Source organism: Thermobia domestica, chromosome 17, assembly GCF_964235325.1.
Source record: "Thermobia domestica chromosome 17, izTheDome1.hap1.1, whole genome shotgun sequence".
Taxonomy (NCBI): Eukaryota; Metazoa; Arthropoda; class Insecta; order Zygentoma; family Lepismatidae; genus Thermobia; species Thermobia domestica.
Genome location: NC_137470.1, coordinates 162,660,489 through 162,676,649, shown reverse-complemented (window position 1 = coordinate 162,676,649; position 16,161 = coordinate 162,660,489). Strand labels below are relative to the sequence as shown.

At 36.7% G+C, this 16,161-nt stretch overlaps 1 protein-coding gene across 6 annotated transcripts in view; it reads left to right on the top strand.

Moving 5' to 3' along the window:
• Positions 1 to 16,161, top strand: part of Ets65A (DNA-binding protein D-ETS-3) — a 692,236-nt gene that overhangs the window by 489,172 nt on the left and 186,903 nt on the right. For all 6 annotated transcript variants that reach the window (XM_081744528.1, XM_081744529.1, XM_081744526.1 and 3 more), the window contains one exon: positions 11,788 to 11,838. In XM_081744528.1, the coding sequence (XP_081600654.1) occupies positions 11,788 to 11,838 (51 nt within the window). The remainder of the gene's footprint in view (positions 1 to 11,787; positions 11,839 to 16,161) is intronic.

Genomic DNA, 16,161 nt, shown 5'->3' with positions numbered 1-16,161 from the left:
ACCAAGTATGTTTTGAGTTGTGTCCGGTGACGAATGACAATACAGTGTACATATATTAATTTCTTACCAGTTATTGTGAACATTTTTGTATATTTTAAAGACTTTTTAAATTTTACAATACTACTGCCATTTGTCTTCCTTAAAGAGAAACTTAAGTTATATAAAAATGACTAGCCTTTGGCTACCTGGGGACCCAGACCCCCGCGTTTGCTCGGCCTACGGCCTCGCATCTCTTAAATATCAGCCTTTGCATCAAGAGTGAATTTCGTGTATTTGCTCTTTAATTACATTTCCTGAATTTGGCCCAGCTGGGAATTTCGCTCCCTGACTCCGCGTTTAGTCGGCCTACGGCCTCGAACCTCTTAAACCCACAATTCTATCCAACTTCAAGTTTCTTTCGTATTTTAGTGATCTATACGGTAAGATATTGTATCCCAAGGAAACGCCCATTTAAATAACATGGTAATCTCTCTATCCCCCTTTAGACCTTTTAAAAACTAAACATATTCACTTTTGGCAATTTTTCTGTGGGTTAGACTCGGAAGGCTACACTCATGCCAAATTTCATCATTCTAATTCTGCTGAAAGTGCCTAAACATTTTGAGGTCTAAAAGATAAATAACATGGAGAATTTTTAGTCCCCATAAAACCACTGCACAGTTAGAAATTTTTACTTTTGTTGATTTACTTAGTTAATACTAGCAAAAGCATATAAGCATACCGAATTTCAAGTTTTTATTCCTATTGCAAGTACCTGAAATGTATTATAGTTAATATATATATAACACGGAGAAATCTTCATTTCTCGCTTAGACCACTTTAAAATTAAAAATATTAACTTTCGGTAATTTTTCTCTCGGTTAGTGCCGAAAAGCTAGAATTATGCCAAATTTAATCATTTTAGGCCTACAGAAAGTGCCCAATAATTTTGGTTGTGTAGATGTCCCATACAAATAACATGGGGAAGATTTTTCAATTGCCAATAAAACCAATCTAGAGTTGAAAATTTTTATTTTTAGTGATTTACTTAGGTAATGATAACAAAAACGTACAAGCATACTGAATTTCAAGTTTTTATTCCAATTCGAAGTACTTAAAATATGAGATTATAGGTAAAAAAAATCCCATTTAAATAACATGGGGAATTTCTTCAACCCCCCTTTAGACCCCCTAAAAATTAAAAATATTTACTTTAGGCAATTTTCTTGTGGGGTTAGTCCCGGAAAGCTACAATCATTCAAAATTTCAACTTTCCATGTCAACCGGAAATACCCCATTATTTTATGTCAGTTCATGCAGTTTTATATATAGTTAAGATTAGGATTTTGATCCTACTAGAGGTTATCATCATCATCTTCATAATCATTTCATCTCTGCTATTGTTGCCAGGTTACCTGCCACAAACCGAGAAACTTCTATGCAGCACGGTCTTCAGCTAACTTCTTCGTGTTCGCGTAGGAATTTTCTGTTCTATTAACGTCCCATCAATTGTAGCGTATTTCGCCCCGTCCTGCTGTCTCTTGCCATATCTCATGATACCTTCTAACCATCCCTGGGACCCCAAACTAATTTTAGATGTAACTACATCACTGTTTTTTCTCAGTGATGTCCCAATTAGTTTTCCCTACTATTTTTATGTAATTACATCTAAAATTATTCTTTCCCCCCACACTATTTCTAACACTTCCTTATTAGTTCTCATTCGATCCAGCTATATCTCTCTATTCTCTCCACATCCACATTTTGAAAGCCAACAGTCGTTTTTTTTTTTTTTTTTTTTTTGGATAATGATCATGTTTCCGCCCGTAGAATACAATATCCTATACGAAACATTTTGATTCTCACAGGGGGACATGGGGCTTAGCGCTTACCTCTAGTGCATGCAGTTCGATCCCCGTCCAAGTAAGTTTGTGGTGGACAACATTGTGTCCTTGGATTTTATCGGTGTGCTCCCGTTTCCTCCCACATTATCATTCCACTAATTTTTCTATCGTCATTTACTTGCCTTAATCATCCGTCTCCCTTTGCCTAAATAAACTTTTCTTCTTACATACTTCTAGGGGCCGCGGTGGCACAATGGTAGAGCCTTTACCTCTGGTGCGTGGGGTCATTGGTTCGATCCCAGCTTGCGCCACTCGAATTTTGTGGTGGACAAACATCGTGTACGTGGATTTTCTCTGGGTTTTCCAGTTTCCTTCCACTTTCTTCTTTCCACCATTTCATTTATTTCTCATCATCACCGTCTCCTTTAACCTAGCCGGCATAATCGTGGGACGTAAAATTTTCATTTTTAAATGCTTCAGTCGCCATTTCTATTCGTTCTTTTATTTTATACACTATATAAAATAGCCTATTAAATAATTGCAGAATACGTTTAAGAAAACAATTTTAGAATAAAGAGAAAATTTAATGAAGAGGATAAATATGATAAAATTGAATTAAAGAGTATGTGACTAAACTTACTTCTACGCTTCAAACATTGAATATATCTCGCCTTATTACGTCTATAGCGGCATACAATAACGCCAATGGCCGTAGAAAAAGAAACAAAAAAAAAATGAAATATTTAACGTCCCTCAATTATGCTCGTTAGGCTGAGGGAGACGATGAAATGAAATGAAACGAAATCTTTGAGTTTTACGTCCTACGGTTATGCCGGTTAGGCTAAAGGAGACGGTGATGATGCGTAATGAATGAAATGGTGGAATGAGGAAAGTGGGAGGAAACTCACGCACAAGGTGTTTGTCCACCACAAAGTTCACTTGGCGGGGCTGGGATCGAATACGTGACCCCAAGCACCAGAGGTGAACGCTCTACCACTGAGCCACGGCCCCGGAGACGATGATTATAGCAAATAGAATGATGATGGAAGAATTGGTGGAATGAAAACGTGTGAGGAAACAGGAATACCCCGAGAAAACCCTGGGACCCCACGCACCAAACCTAAGCGCTCTATCATAGCGGAACTCTAGCACTGAGCCACTGTGTGTTCCCTTGGAAAAACAAAATTGGACACTAATGTAATAAATTAAAAGTATGTAAAGGGTCAGATTATTCCCTAAATTTATGTCACCTCATTCTGCTTCTATTTTTTGTTGATTGTTCAGGTTTAGTGTTCCTTGTTAGCACCTAGGCTATATGAAACATGGAGTAGCAGCTTAAGGTGGGATTCTAATCACTGTATTGCTATCATATTTCATTGCTCTTTTACTGAAAATCGAACCCCGAATCTCGTGTCATTCGACCAAGAAAAATTCTCTTTTTCATTAAAAAAAAAAAAAAAAAAAAAATCTGAAACAATTGTAATGGTAAAGGTTACCATTAAATGAGTTCTGGTAAAGACAGTGAAGAGGAGAATGTAAATAACTAAAAGAAGAGTTTTTGTACAGTCGTGGAAAAAAAACATTCAGCTGACAGTTGTACGGATTGTACCCTATAATGTTACACAACTCGCGATATCTTAATGTACTGTGTGTTGTATAACCGCACAAAATTTATTTTATAATATGGAAGGCACTGTTAAACCCACTTTACCCGTGAATATGTTAAGGAATTCATTTTAATAACTTCATATAAAAACCAAAGAATACTCGGGTCTTTAATTTTATCGAAAATATAAAATCCGCGGTATACTCGTGTTAACTTCGGTTTAACCGTACATGATTTAAAACGACGTTTATGTTCGTTTTCCCATGATTCCGCCAGATAGTTTTGTAAAAGTTATTGTTTACGTGTATTTCCGGTAGATGTCACTGTAATCTCCTTCATTCAATATCCAGTTTGTTTTCGTCTGCAGCTAGGACTAACGAGAAAGTCCATAAAATACAAGCAATTGTTTAAGTATATTAATCGGTATTTCTTTATTGTTTTGTGTTTATTTTTATTATTCAATTGCATTTTCTTGTTTATTTTGCATGTTCCATTGTTGAGTTGTCAACAATCAATATTATCATCACCATTTATAATGTTTTTAAGGTTTTCTTACACATCCCCTAGACCGGCTTCAATCTCCTTTATGCCCCAATACTTTCACCTCTCATCCCGGATAGGGGTCATAATCCTCGCAATAGAGCTAACCTTCGGATAGCAAAATAAAAAAAAGATATTTATTATTCAGTAGAGCAATATATTACTTATTATTTCAGTAGAGTAATAAAAAAATACAATAAAATCGAACACCTTTCTGTTCAAAATGAATAAATAAGTAAAAATAAAAAAGTCGCTTTCGACCAGAAGCTGTCGTGTTGAGTGAGTAACTGAAGAACGTAAGCAAGGGCGCGCGATCCTGGGAGCAGGGGGCGAGGGGTCCGGGCCCCCAAAGCTCATGTGGGTCCCCCTACTGTATTTGTGAATATACAGTATTTGGCATAATTTGACTGCAGTTTGTCTTAAAATCTTCATATATATAATATACCTTCTGCATCTGAATGGGCCCCCCAAATTTACAGGGAAATCGGCGCCCTTGAACGTAAAGTCCAATTAGCGTGATTCTAATAAAAATTGACGTCTTATTATATTTCTGTTGTATTCATATATGCCTGTTTGACTACCAATTTCCCATGTTTCTAGTGGCTAAATATCTGGTTTGTAATAATGGCGTTAAAGTGAGCCAACTATTAAGTTGTCTGAGGACTTCATCTCCATCTAGGTCTTACTCTGCTGTTTGCTATTTAAATAGTGCAGTTTATTTCTATGAACAAATTGGAAGTGTATGCTGAATTTTATGCGATACGTTGTTACGGAAGTTTTCAGAGGAATTTATTTGAAAGTCACTCCTTAAAAGAAATCCTGGTACAGTCTTGTTCAGAAAATCATGGCCATACTTTTTCTTTGGACAGCCCTGTACTCTTACATACAGTACACGTCTCATATAGCCTCGCTACTGAACGGGACGTTAAACTCAAAAATCAACTCGTCAAAATCATCTTACATACAGTTGGAATTAAACAACTATTGGTAGTTATCAAAACATTTCAATTTCCTATGTACGTCGCTAGAATGCTGCCGTCTTAAAGCAAGGTCGGAAGCCATTTTTTGGATAAGCTCAGACAACAGTTCTTAGATCGACCAGACGACTTGTAACACTCGTGCCTTTGAGATTATATGCGGTCAGCACATCGGCTTCCCTCACCGTTAATGCTGGCTTGAAAGTAGCTCCCCATTTGTCCTCACGACGATGGGTGGATGCCACAATGCCAACACCATTGGAAGAGGACGAACAGTTACCCATCTTTCCTCTGACCACACCTAGCACTGCTTGACTTCGCTGATCCCACGACAAGGTATGCCGCTTAGATGTTGGCATAGGAGGGTAGTGTCAGAAGTACCCGACCTGACGTATCGATGACGGTTGTTGTTTGAAAAACTTTACAATTAACCGAAAATGGAGAATATGCTCCAAAAATGACAAAGACAGTTCCATTTGCTGGCAAGGTCATGGCGTCCGTTATTATGGGATGCGCGTAGGATAATTCATTATCATCAGATAGGAAACAACCAACGGCGAGTATTATGCAAACTTATTGCAGTGTTTGAGTTATGAAATCAAGAAAAAAACGGCTGCATTTGGCGAAAGAGTTGTTACTTGAAGACAATGCACAGTTCACACACACGTTATTACGATGGCCAAAATCAATGAATTAAAGTTTGAATTGAATCCTCAGGCACCTTATTCATCAGATTTAGCCCATTTTGATTATTTTGTCTTTCCAAACTTGAAAAAGTGGTTCGGTGTTAAACGATTTGCCAATAGTGAAGAGATGGAGTCTGCAGCGGTTATTTTGAGAAGTTCGAGTGTTCTTACTATAAACAGGGCACCAAGGCTATTGAATATCGCCGGGAAAAGTGTTTCGAGCTAAAAGGAGACTATGTTGAGAAGTAAATATATTTTTTCTCAATTTTTTGTGTTCTCTTTATTAGATCGTGTACTTTTGGAACTACCCTTGTATAAATAGAAGTGTGCACCCAGCGATATTTGGTATATACTTTACAAAGGATAGATGTATTATCTTCAGAGAGGAATTCATCTCTTGTCTATATGTATAAAATTGAAAATCATTATGTTTGTGACTCTAAATCTCCTGACCGCTCAACCAATCTCGATCAAATTTGTAACATGGATGAGTTTCGAGGCTGGGCTGGTTTTAGGCTATTCACTTTGATGGTAGAACAGAGGGTTGGGGGAGAGGGTATAAATAAATAAATACAATGAAATAACTCCTGAACCACTCGACCGATCTTGATCAAAGTTTCAACATAAATGAGATTCAGGCCTGGGATCCTTTTTATGATTTAAATTTGACGGAGTAACATAGGGGAGGAGGAGGAGGGGGAGATATATAAAAATCAATTTATATAAGACTGAAAGTGACTATTTTTGTAACTTAACTCTTGAACTATCCGACCAATCTCCATCAAATTTTCTAGATATTTTTGTAACTTCAATTTAACGGAAGGTCCTAGAGGAGGGAGAGGGGAGGGGGACATATAAATAAAAACTAATAAAACCTAATACTTTTTCAACCACCCAACCAATATCTATTAAGTTTTCAGCATATATGAGGGTCGGGCCTTGGGTGATTTTTATCGTTTCACTTTGACGTGGCAACCTAAAAGAGGGGGAGGAGGGATATATATTTTAAAAAATTAAAATATAAATGACTGTCTGTGTGACTTCATCACTCTTGGACCACCCGACCGATCTCAATCAAATTTTTAACATGCATGAGTTTAGGGGCAGGTATTACTTTATGCTATTCACTTTGACGATGCAACGTAGGGGAGGGGAGGAAATGAAAAATTTAAAAATGATCAAAAATGATCGATATTAGTGTTGAATCCATAGTTTTCGTGGTAGATGAAAGAAACAGTGACACTTCTGATGCTGTTTCAATCCAAGTTCAGCCCTGATAGTTGGGGGGGTACAACGTAGGAGAGGGGACAAACATTTAAAAATGATCGAAAATGACTAATATTAGTGTCGAATCCACAGATTTAGGAGTAGCTGAGATTAACAGTGACAATTCTGATGCCGTGTGCCACAGCACGGAGGAGGAGGAGGGGGAGCTATATATAATAATGATAATCGAAAATGACCAATATTAGTGTCTAATCCATAGTTTTCGGGATCATTCAGATGAACAGTGACATTTCCGATTCGATTTAAATCCAAAATGAGCCCCACCAGTTGGGGAGGGGGAGAAAGCGATATATAAAAATGATCGAAAATGGCCACTATAATATAATATATCGTAGGATTTCTTCGTTCCGAACCCAAGTACCTTAACAATATATACGTAATATACGTGTAAAAGAATCAAAATCATGATAAAGTTTCATAACAGGCATTATACTCCAGATTCATGATAATGAACTACTTGTTTCTAGTACTTATCTCAAAATTTTCTATTTTTGGAGTTAACCGTAGTTGCGAAAGACCAGCTCGGGCCCCTTTAGCTTTGTCAGTGTTGAGTTAAGTGATTATTTAGAGAGCGTTATGGACTACACGTAGACGTTACTTGGTAAGCTAAAGGAGACAGATTTGAAATGAAGAGATTCATATGAAGGAGTTGGTGGATAATTAAAAATAGAGAGCGCTAACAGGAGAACCTGGAGAAAATTCACGTACCCTTGGACCTTGGGATCGAACCAAACACCCTTCACACGAAAGGTGAACGATTTATTAATGGTACACAGAAGCTAGGGTTCCCAACTGTCCAGGTCTGGGGGGATTAACCAAGAATTCTATGTTTTGTTCCGGAGGATTTTTGTTATGTTTATCGGAACAGTTAAAATCCCGGAATTTAATCTTCCGTATCTTAAATAATGCATATATGATACGTTGATTACAAATAAATAAAGAAAATGCAACTCTGGAACTATAGCAATGGCAAGTTTTAGGAAATATCTATAGGGGAGACCGGGGTATTCACGAACACTTAAGCTTTGATTATAAATAACTCTTTTGGTTTTATAGATACAATTAAGGTTTCATGTGTACAGAAAGCTTGAAGTATTTCCTGTTTACTAAAGTACAGAGGAAAGTCAAAAGTAACATTTTTCAACAAATCAGTGAGATGTTTTAAAAAATGTACCCATGTTCGGGATTGCTCCCGTGGTCGGGGTAATCCCAAACATACTGTTTGCCTTAAACTTTCCTTTACAAAAGAAGCGAAATGCATTAAAATACATTAAAATGATACCGTAATTTAGTATTTAAATCTTTAATAAGAATTATAATTGCAAACATAACTCAAGTTAATGAAAAAACATGACTAGACCTCATCATCTTTGAAACTATTACAAATGAAAGCTAAACAAAATGTACGCTTATGAAATAAATTCAGAAATAACGGAGCATTAAGTAAAATATTCGTTAAAATGAAAACATTATTTGGAATTGTAGAAAACACAGATATACGCATTAATGTTCTGCTTCCAAAAACAGTGTTCTTTATTAGTTAAATGTTCAAATGCGGTTAATAGGCTGAACAAAAGTGGCTAACTGCTGATGGAAAATCTTTGTCAAAAATCTTAACCGCTAATGGACACTAGCAGGGTAAAAAAATTTGTAAAACACTCTGTGAATCAGAGAAAAAAATGCTGCCTATGATGAAGGGTCAGATATCTAAAACAGGGTTACTGACTACAGAATAATGAAGTAGGCTACTAATGGCCTAAAATAATAAATATAGCAAACTATTCTAATTAATCAATCTAATAACGCTTATAACCAAGACATGATCTATTTCCCAAACCAATTTCATTAACTTATTACTTAATTTTCAATTTAAATAACTATAAAAAATTTTGATAATTAATTTCAAACCATGGGGTACTCCCGAACACTCTTGGGTAATGGCAAACATTCTGTCCGACATTTCCCCATGAGACGCCATTTTATTGTTAAAGTTGAAACTAATTGTTGACTGCATGCAGGCTAGTAAGATTACAAAGAACTAGCATTCAAATATAGGGGAAGATATAGCCATATCTGTAACAATATAGATAAGAGCCAACGTACCTTGCTCAGATTGTCGAATCAATGTTATAAGTGAATCGACAAAAACAATGAAACGTCTTCTTTCTGGCAATCCACTCAACTGACTGTCACCAAATTTATGCTACACTTCTCAATGTCTCTCCGCTCGTGTGCAGTAAAATCGTCTGTTTTCTAACAATCTTCCTTGGGCGTAAACTTGAGTGTTCGGCATTACCTTAGTGTTCGCGAATACCCCGGTTTCGCCTACAGGGTGTAACAAAAAGGTACGGCATGACAATATGTCGGGAAATGCATCGTTACAGAGTTACGCCCATTGAGCCGCCTGATGGTGTGAAATAGTCACATTCTGGACGCCCCTCAATGTGACTCAATTTAAACCTCAGTAGCTCACCTCCTAAATAAGCTAGGAAGATAATTTTGGTTTCAATGTCTTTCTGAAAGATGAAGCTTTCCACTGATATGCATTTTCACGAATGGACACAGAGCCAAGGGCAAGTTATCAAATGCATTCGGAAAGTGGGTTTCCAGAAAGTATCGATAGGTGTTCCCCGTCAGCCTCTGCGAGAGTACGTGTGAACCGGGTAAAGTGTCACTGACAATACCGTACCACACAACTGAGCGCAAACTGTTGTTGATATCTCGTGGGACTGATCGCATGAGGATTATCGACCGCTCAAACATGTACATTCTGCTGACAAAGACTGCACTCACTGCAGGTAGTATGGACACATGTTGGCTCGACAACGTACGCGCCACATCTACAACGTAATTCATCCTTCAGAGAGCCATTGATACTAAAAGTATCTCCCTAGTTTAATTAGGAGGTGAGCTATTGAGGTTTAAACTAAGTCACATTGAGGGGTGCCCAGAATGTGACTATTTCATACCGTCAGGTGGCTTAACAGCCATAAATCTGTTACGATTCATTTAATGATATATGGTCATATGAACTTTTTTGCTTGTCTACCCATAAGGGATCCACCCCTGAAATTTTGCCGTACCTTTTTGTTACACCCTGTATATTAACATGCTACGTTCAAATGTTTGTCCGCAAACCTTTCGACAATGAGATCTTGAAAACCACAAGTGCTAGAAACGTGTCGTTTTCACTGGTCGATTCCAAATTGCGTGTAGATTGTCCAGTTCTCATTCAAATTTTCGAAAACCGTGTCGTTATTGTTGTATTCAACATTTTAGGGGCCATTTTGAGCCCATAAGATTAACTTTGTTGCTGACCAAAACTGCGGTGTTAGGCAACCAGTAGAGAAGTTATGTATGGCGGGTGGACGGATATTACAGGCGCTTTGCTTAAATCTGAATGGCGAAACCTATTGCATGCTGGCAACTTCAAAGGCCTCAAGAGACGCAATGAGGCTTACTCGGACAGATATTTATTTATTAGAAAGAAATATTTCCACTTGATATCGTGTTATTTCTACAAATTTGCTACAAATTCACTCCAACATATATACATCGCAATTCACTTCTTTTGCGAGTCTCCTATCCTTTACTTGTGTGAGTAAGGAGACATGCACAGTGGGAAGGAGATTCGTGGTCATAACAGAACGATGCGCTGAATAGATAGCGCAGGTTCAGCTAGTCTATATATTAAAATGCTACGTTTATATGTTTGTCCGCATTCTTTTTGACAACGAGATCTCCAAAACCACAAGTGCTAGAAACGTGCCATTTTCACATGTCGTTACAAATTTTGTGTATATGTCCAGTTTTAATTGAATATTTAAAGAACATGGCCATTATTTCTTTATTACGTTTTTAGGGTACACTGCAAATGTTAAAATTTTAATAAAGCATAATATCCTACGAGTTATACATTTCAACACCAAATGGTTGTGTACGGGGTTACATATGTATCAGGCATTTTCATAACCAAATCATAATGAGAAACGGAGAATAATCATGTCTCCAATCTAAGATGAATGTTTTTTTTTATTTGGAGTATTTTGCCCAATGAACACCATATATCACTGACGTAAATAATTGTGTATGTAATGTATTTGCTTATTACATACTGCATGCAAGAAGAAAGAAAACAGTGATCATACGTGAATTAGAAACTCCAACAGGAAGTTGGCTCAAATCTTGCAGACGGTGCGATATATTGAAAAAAACAATCGAAAAATCTCCCCTTTATGTGGTACCCCTGGCCGATTTTTTTTTATCAAGACGTCTTTCACTTGTGTCTGTAAAGGGACATGTTCAGATGTTGTAAGGAATGGCAAGCAGATTCATGTTCATATGTAAATGATGAGCTTTGTACAGAGCGCAGGTTCAGCTAGTACCGAATTAAAATTTCAATTAAAGTAAGGACGACTAATAGCAATAAAATGTATTACGTAATATTTAGAAATCTAGGTTAATAGTTTATCTTGTAATACAAAGGTTTTTTTTTTTTTTTTTTTTTTAAGAAAATTTGTCTGTTAACAGATATATTTCTCGATTCTTGAGTCACTCCCAGATAAATGAGTATGTAGAAGCATATCGTTTAATATTTGTCCCGAAATGGATCAACCCATAATTGGAAATCGTAATAATACCCTATCTAAATTGATTTCGTTATTGGAACTCAAGTTTCGTCATGAAAATCAATATATTTTGTTTTTCGTACAATAACCATAAATGTATATATGTTTTTAGTGCATCGAAATTGTGGCTAACATCATTATCTTCTTTCTAATAATTTTAGTGCCTGTCTCAACATGTTAGAACTTGCATGCTATGATTTGATGAATACTAATTACTTAATTGCTTTCATTTACTTTCAGACACATCGTACAAAGGGTCATGGAGTTCTCACACAAGCAGCCAAACTCAAGGTGAGTTTAATTATATATTAATTACATTATTATGCATTTATTATAAAAATTCTGTATAACAAGTGCATGGCGTATTCTGATGATGTAAATACAATAGAGAATGATAGGAGAACAATATGAAGAAATGCAGAGGTCTTATTAAATGCTCGCAGATATACTCATGTCCAAAATGATTGTCGCATATCCATAACTTTCTTTCTGTAGAATATAATTTGATAATGATTTTTCAGGGTACTTTTAATACTGATACTATGTGTATAGTCGGAAAATGTATATTTGTGGTAGATTTCATAGGAAAAGAATTATAAATACGAAAATTAGAGTGAGTAAAACAAAATGTTTCTAAATGGACAAGAAAGTTTTATTTTCGTTTTATTGCTCTTATTTACTGCTCTTTTGACATAAAATTTGCCACATACATGTCGTTGCTGATTATATATATACTAACACTATAAGAAATACCGGACGAATTCGTTGTCAAATGATATTCCTACAACAACATATTTATAGACATGCGACAATAATTTTGGACGTGATTGTACATAGATTTAGAAATAAATGCAGAAAAAAACTAAATACATGGAAGTTCGTCGGTATCGTAATACGGCAAATAATACTTTAGATAACGTGGATGCTTTCAAATATCTAGGATCAATATTAACAGACCAAAACCATATTCACAAAGAAATTAAATGTCGACTGAAAGCAAATAATTCGTGTTATTACTCAGTTCAAAATCTTTTGTCGCGAATTCTGTCCAGGAACTTCAGGCTTAAAATGTATACATATCTAATGATAATCTAATGATAATCATATCTATTCTTATGAATGGTTGTAAAACATGGTTGCTTACTCTGAAAGAAGACCATAGACTGAAAGTATTTGAGAATAAAATCCTGAGATGAATATTCGGACCGAAAAGGAACGGGAATGGTGAATGACACAAACTTTATAACGAGGAACTACATAATTTATACCGTTTACCAAACATTGATGGGGTCATCAAATCTAGGGGTTCAGGTGTTCAGGTCATGTAGCGAGAATGGAAGAAAGTAGGATCGCTTTCAAAGTTTTAACTGGAAATCCAATCGGAGAAAGATCTAGACGCAGATAGGACAATATTAAGATGGATCTCGTAGAAATAAGAATGCAAAGTGGAAACTGGATGTAGTTGGCTAAGGACAGAAGTCAGTGGTCAGGTTTTGTGAACGCGGCACTGAATCTTCGGGTTTCATAGGCCATAGAGCTTGTTACTTATTTAGATAGTGTACAATGGATGTATCAGGAGTCCAGGGCCATAGGCTAGCTCCGTTATTAGTAAAGATACCCCCCCCCAAAAAAATAGAAAGAGTTTAAAGTCGTTGGAAATAATTGCTTTTCAATCTAAAATGGTGTAATTCTCCAATCGTATCAGCCATTTGGACTCCGTAGTAGCAGGACACCCCATGTCAAATGAAAAACTAACGTTTTCATTTCAGCATTCTGTTCGAAAGGAACGTAAGAGCACGCAAAAATGACATAGGGAACGTGCATATTGTTGTGTGAGGGGGGAACCTTAAATCCATTTTCCAACAATGCTCTATTGTTGGTATGCTGAAGGCCCATAGAAACAGTATGCTGAAGTTGTAACGTTGCTTTCTGCATTTAAAACATACGGTAGCTTATCAGCAACTGGAAAAATTCTACCATTTTAGATTGAAAGCTATTATTTCCATCTTTCCATTATTTTTTTCTTTGATATCTTTATTCTTAGCAAAGTTGGCCTGTATGCCGAGTAAGCATGGAATACTTTGAGAACATATACCAAGTTTCCTCTCTCTTAACTTCAGGAGATTGTGAGATACTCTGTTCTTTGCAAAACGTTTTAATCCCTTGCCCTTTAAGATACGTATTTAAATGAATGTGAAATAATTGTAACCTAGTTCAAAAATACTTTCAATTACTCAGCGGTTTTCTCACATTGGGCATATTATGATTACAAAATCAGAAGTTAAAACATTGAAAAGTACTCAAAATTAAATATTAATTTTCGTAAATGTATTTTGTGAATTGTTCAAGAAATCAAAACTGTATACAACTTATTTGTTAAAAAAATAAGAGAGAAACGTAGACGCCATGTCACAAGTATACTAAGTATTCGTACACAGGAAAATACATCGGAAGGGGTTTCAGAAGAAGGTCCGATCCAGGCGCTTACGTAGCAACAAGAAATTTCATAGATCTCGAAGCATGAAGCAAATTGAGGAGCTAAAAGTTAGCTCGGGAGTCAGAAATCAGTATTAGGAGTATGAGATTAAAACAGTTAAATAGAGTAAGCTAAAACTCATCTCAGCAGAAACAACAAATTCGTACCTCGCATTACACTTAAGATGCCGGGATAATTACAATGGTTAAGACTTTGTACCATTTACTCTCTGCATAACCAAACGTATTAGTTCGAGTCGTATCAAGCTGTGGGGTGATGCCTAAACCCAATTCATGTCTAGGACAATTATTTCATTTGAAAACTTCAGAAATGGTTTAATTATGACTCTCAAGTTGACATTTAACTGTGTTACGAGTTTCAGACGAGCTACGCTCAATCCTCAATAGCTTACAGATTGGCTTTAAGTTAATTCAGTTGATTTTTTTTTAGCACACAGGTTAATATATATATTTTTCTCCCTCTCCTCTTACAAGCAGAATTTTCGAGAACATACTTGACTACTTATTTTTGATGAGGTGCGTATGGCCTGAGTCTCATCTCATTGACTTTATAATATATGCACACTATATAGAAAAATATCTAATAGCTGCTGTCAATTTGTGAAACATTCCATTTACCTCCAAAAGCCGATAATAATTGAAATGAAGAAATGAAGCAACAATCAATAAACATTTACAAAAGCAATACAAAAGTTTAATAATAAAACTTGAAAGGCACATAAACTTCCATTTTCTGAGCTTGTTATTTGCCAAAAAGACCTTGTTTGTTTTGGATATAAAACAATCAAGTTGGAGGGGAAGACAAGAGTGGCATCTAGCAAGAAATGTCAAAATACCCCCAAAATCCTCCACTTTCTCTAACCAAATTACTGATCCCCAAGTTCGCTGCGGATATAAACGTATTATCTAACGAAAATTGGGAAATCGGAAAATGTAAGAGTCTGGGGGGAAAAGGAGTACATAAGCTGTTGCTTCAGCGATGAGTCAAATCAATGCAGGAAAGAAAAAAGAAAGAGAGAGAGAGAGAGAGAGAAAAGAAATTTTGCATTGGAATGAAGTCGCAGCTACCGTCACACTCATCGTTCAATCAATATTTTGAAAATGACATAAAGAACTGTGCCACATTGAGCGTCGTATCTCGGGCTTGAGGTAAAGATAACTTCCCTTTGCGATTCGTGTATCTTTCATTTTAACCAGACAGTAATACGAGGGTTGTCCAGGAAACAGTACAGTACCAGAGTTGATAACGTGCCAAAAACCTAGTAATGTCGTGCATTGTTGAAGCTAGTGATTCTCCACCTCATTAGTTTCAACTCCAAATTATAGGAACAAATGTATAATCTCCGACAAAACACACACATACACCAATGTTCTATAAAAATTTGAATGTGTTAAATATTGCAAGATTCTACACGTGCTTCTAACATCACGTACTGGCTGTTAACAATTTGAGACGACAATTACGATGAAGACATCGTCAACCACGTCAACGTTCGTCAAGTAACGAAGATTAATGAAGTCAGCAACATTTGTAGATAAAAGGAGCTAGAACACTGCAGAAGATGTCAATCTTCACCGATTGATCATTACCTCCATTCTCTAAGAATCTAGTCTCTGCGAGCTCCTTTATCGTTACCACTCTCTAGGACACCAGATCTCTGAGGGCTCCTTTATCTTTACGACTCTCTAGGACACCCGGTCTCCAAGAGCTCCTTTGTCCTTACCACTTTCTAGAACATCTGGTCTCCGAAAGCTCCTTTATCCTTACCACTCTGGGACACCTGGTCTCCGAGAGCTCCTTTAACCTTACCACTTTGGGACACCTGGTCTCTGAGAACTCCTTTATCCTTACCACTCTCTAGGACGCCTGGTCTCTGAGAACTCCTTTATCATTACCACTGTCTAGGACACCTGATCTCCGAGAGCTCCTTTATCCTTACCACCCTGAGACACCTGGTCTCTAAGAGCTCCTTTATCCTTACCACTCTCTAGGACACTTGATCACTGAGAGGTAGATACACAGTATTTGGCCACAAGAGCCTCGGATCCTGTCACTCTAGGACGCTGTCTATAAACTCACCAACAAAACACCAAATGTCTAAGAGGAACTTAGTGTTT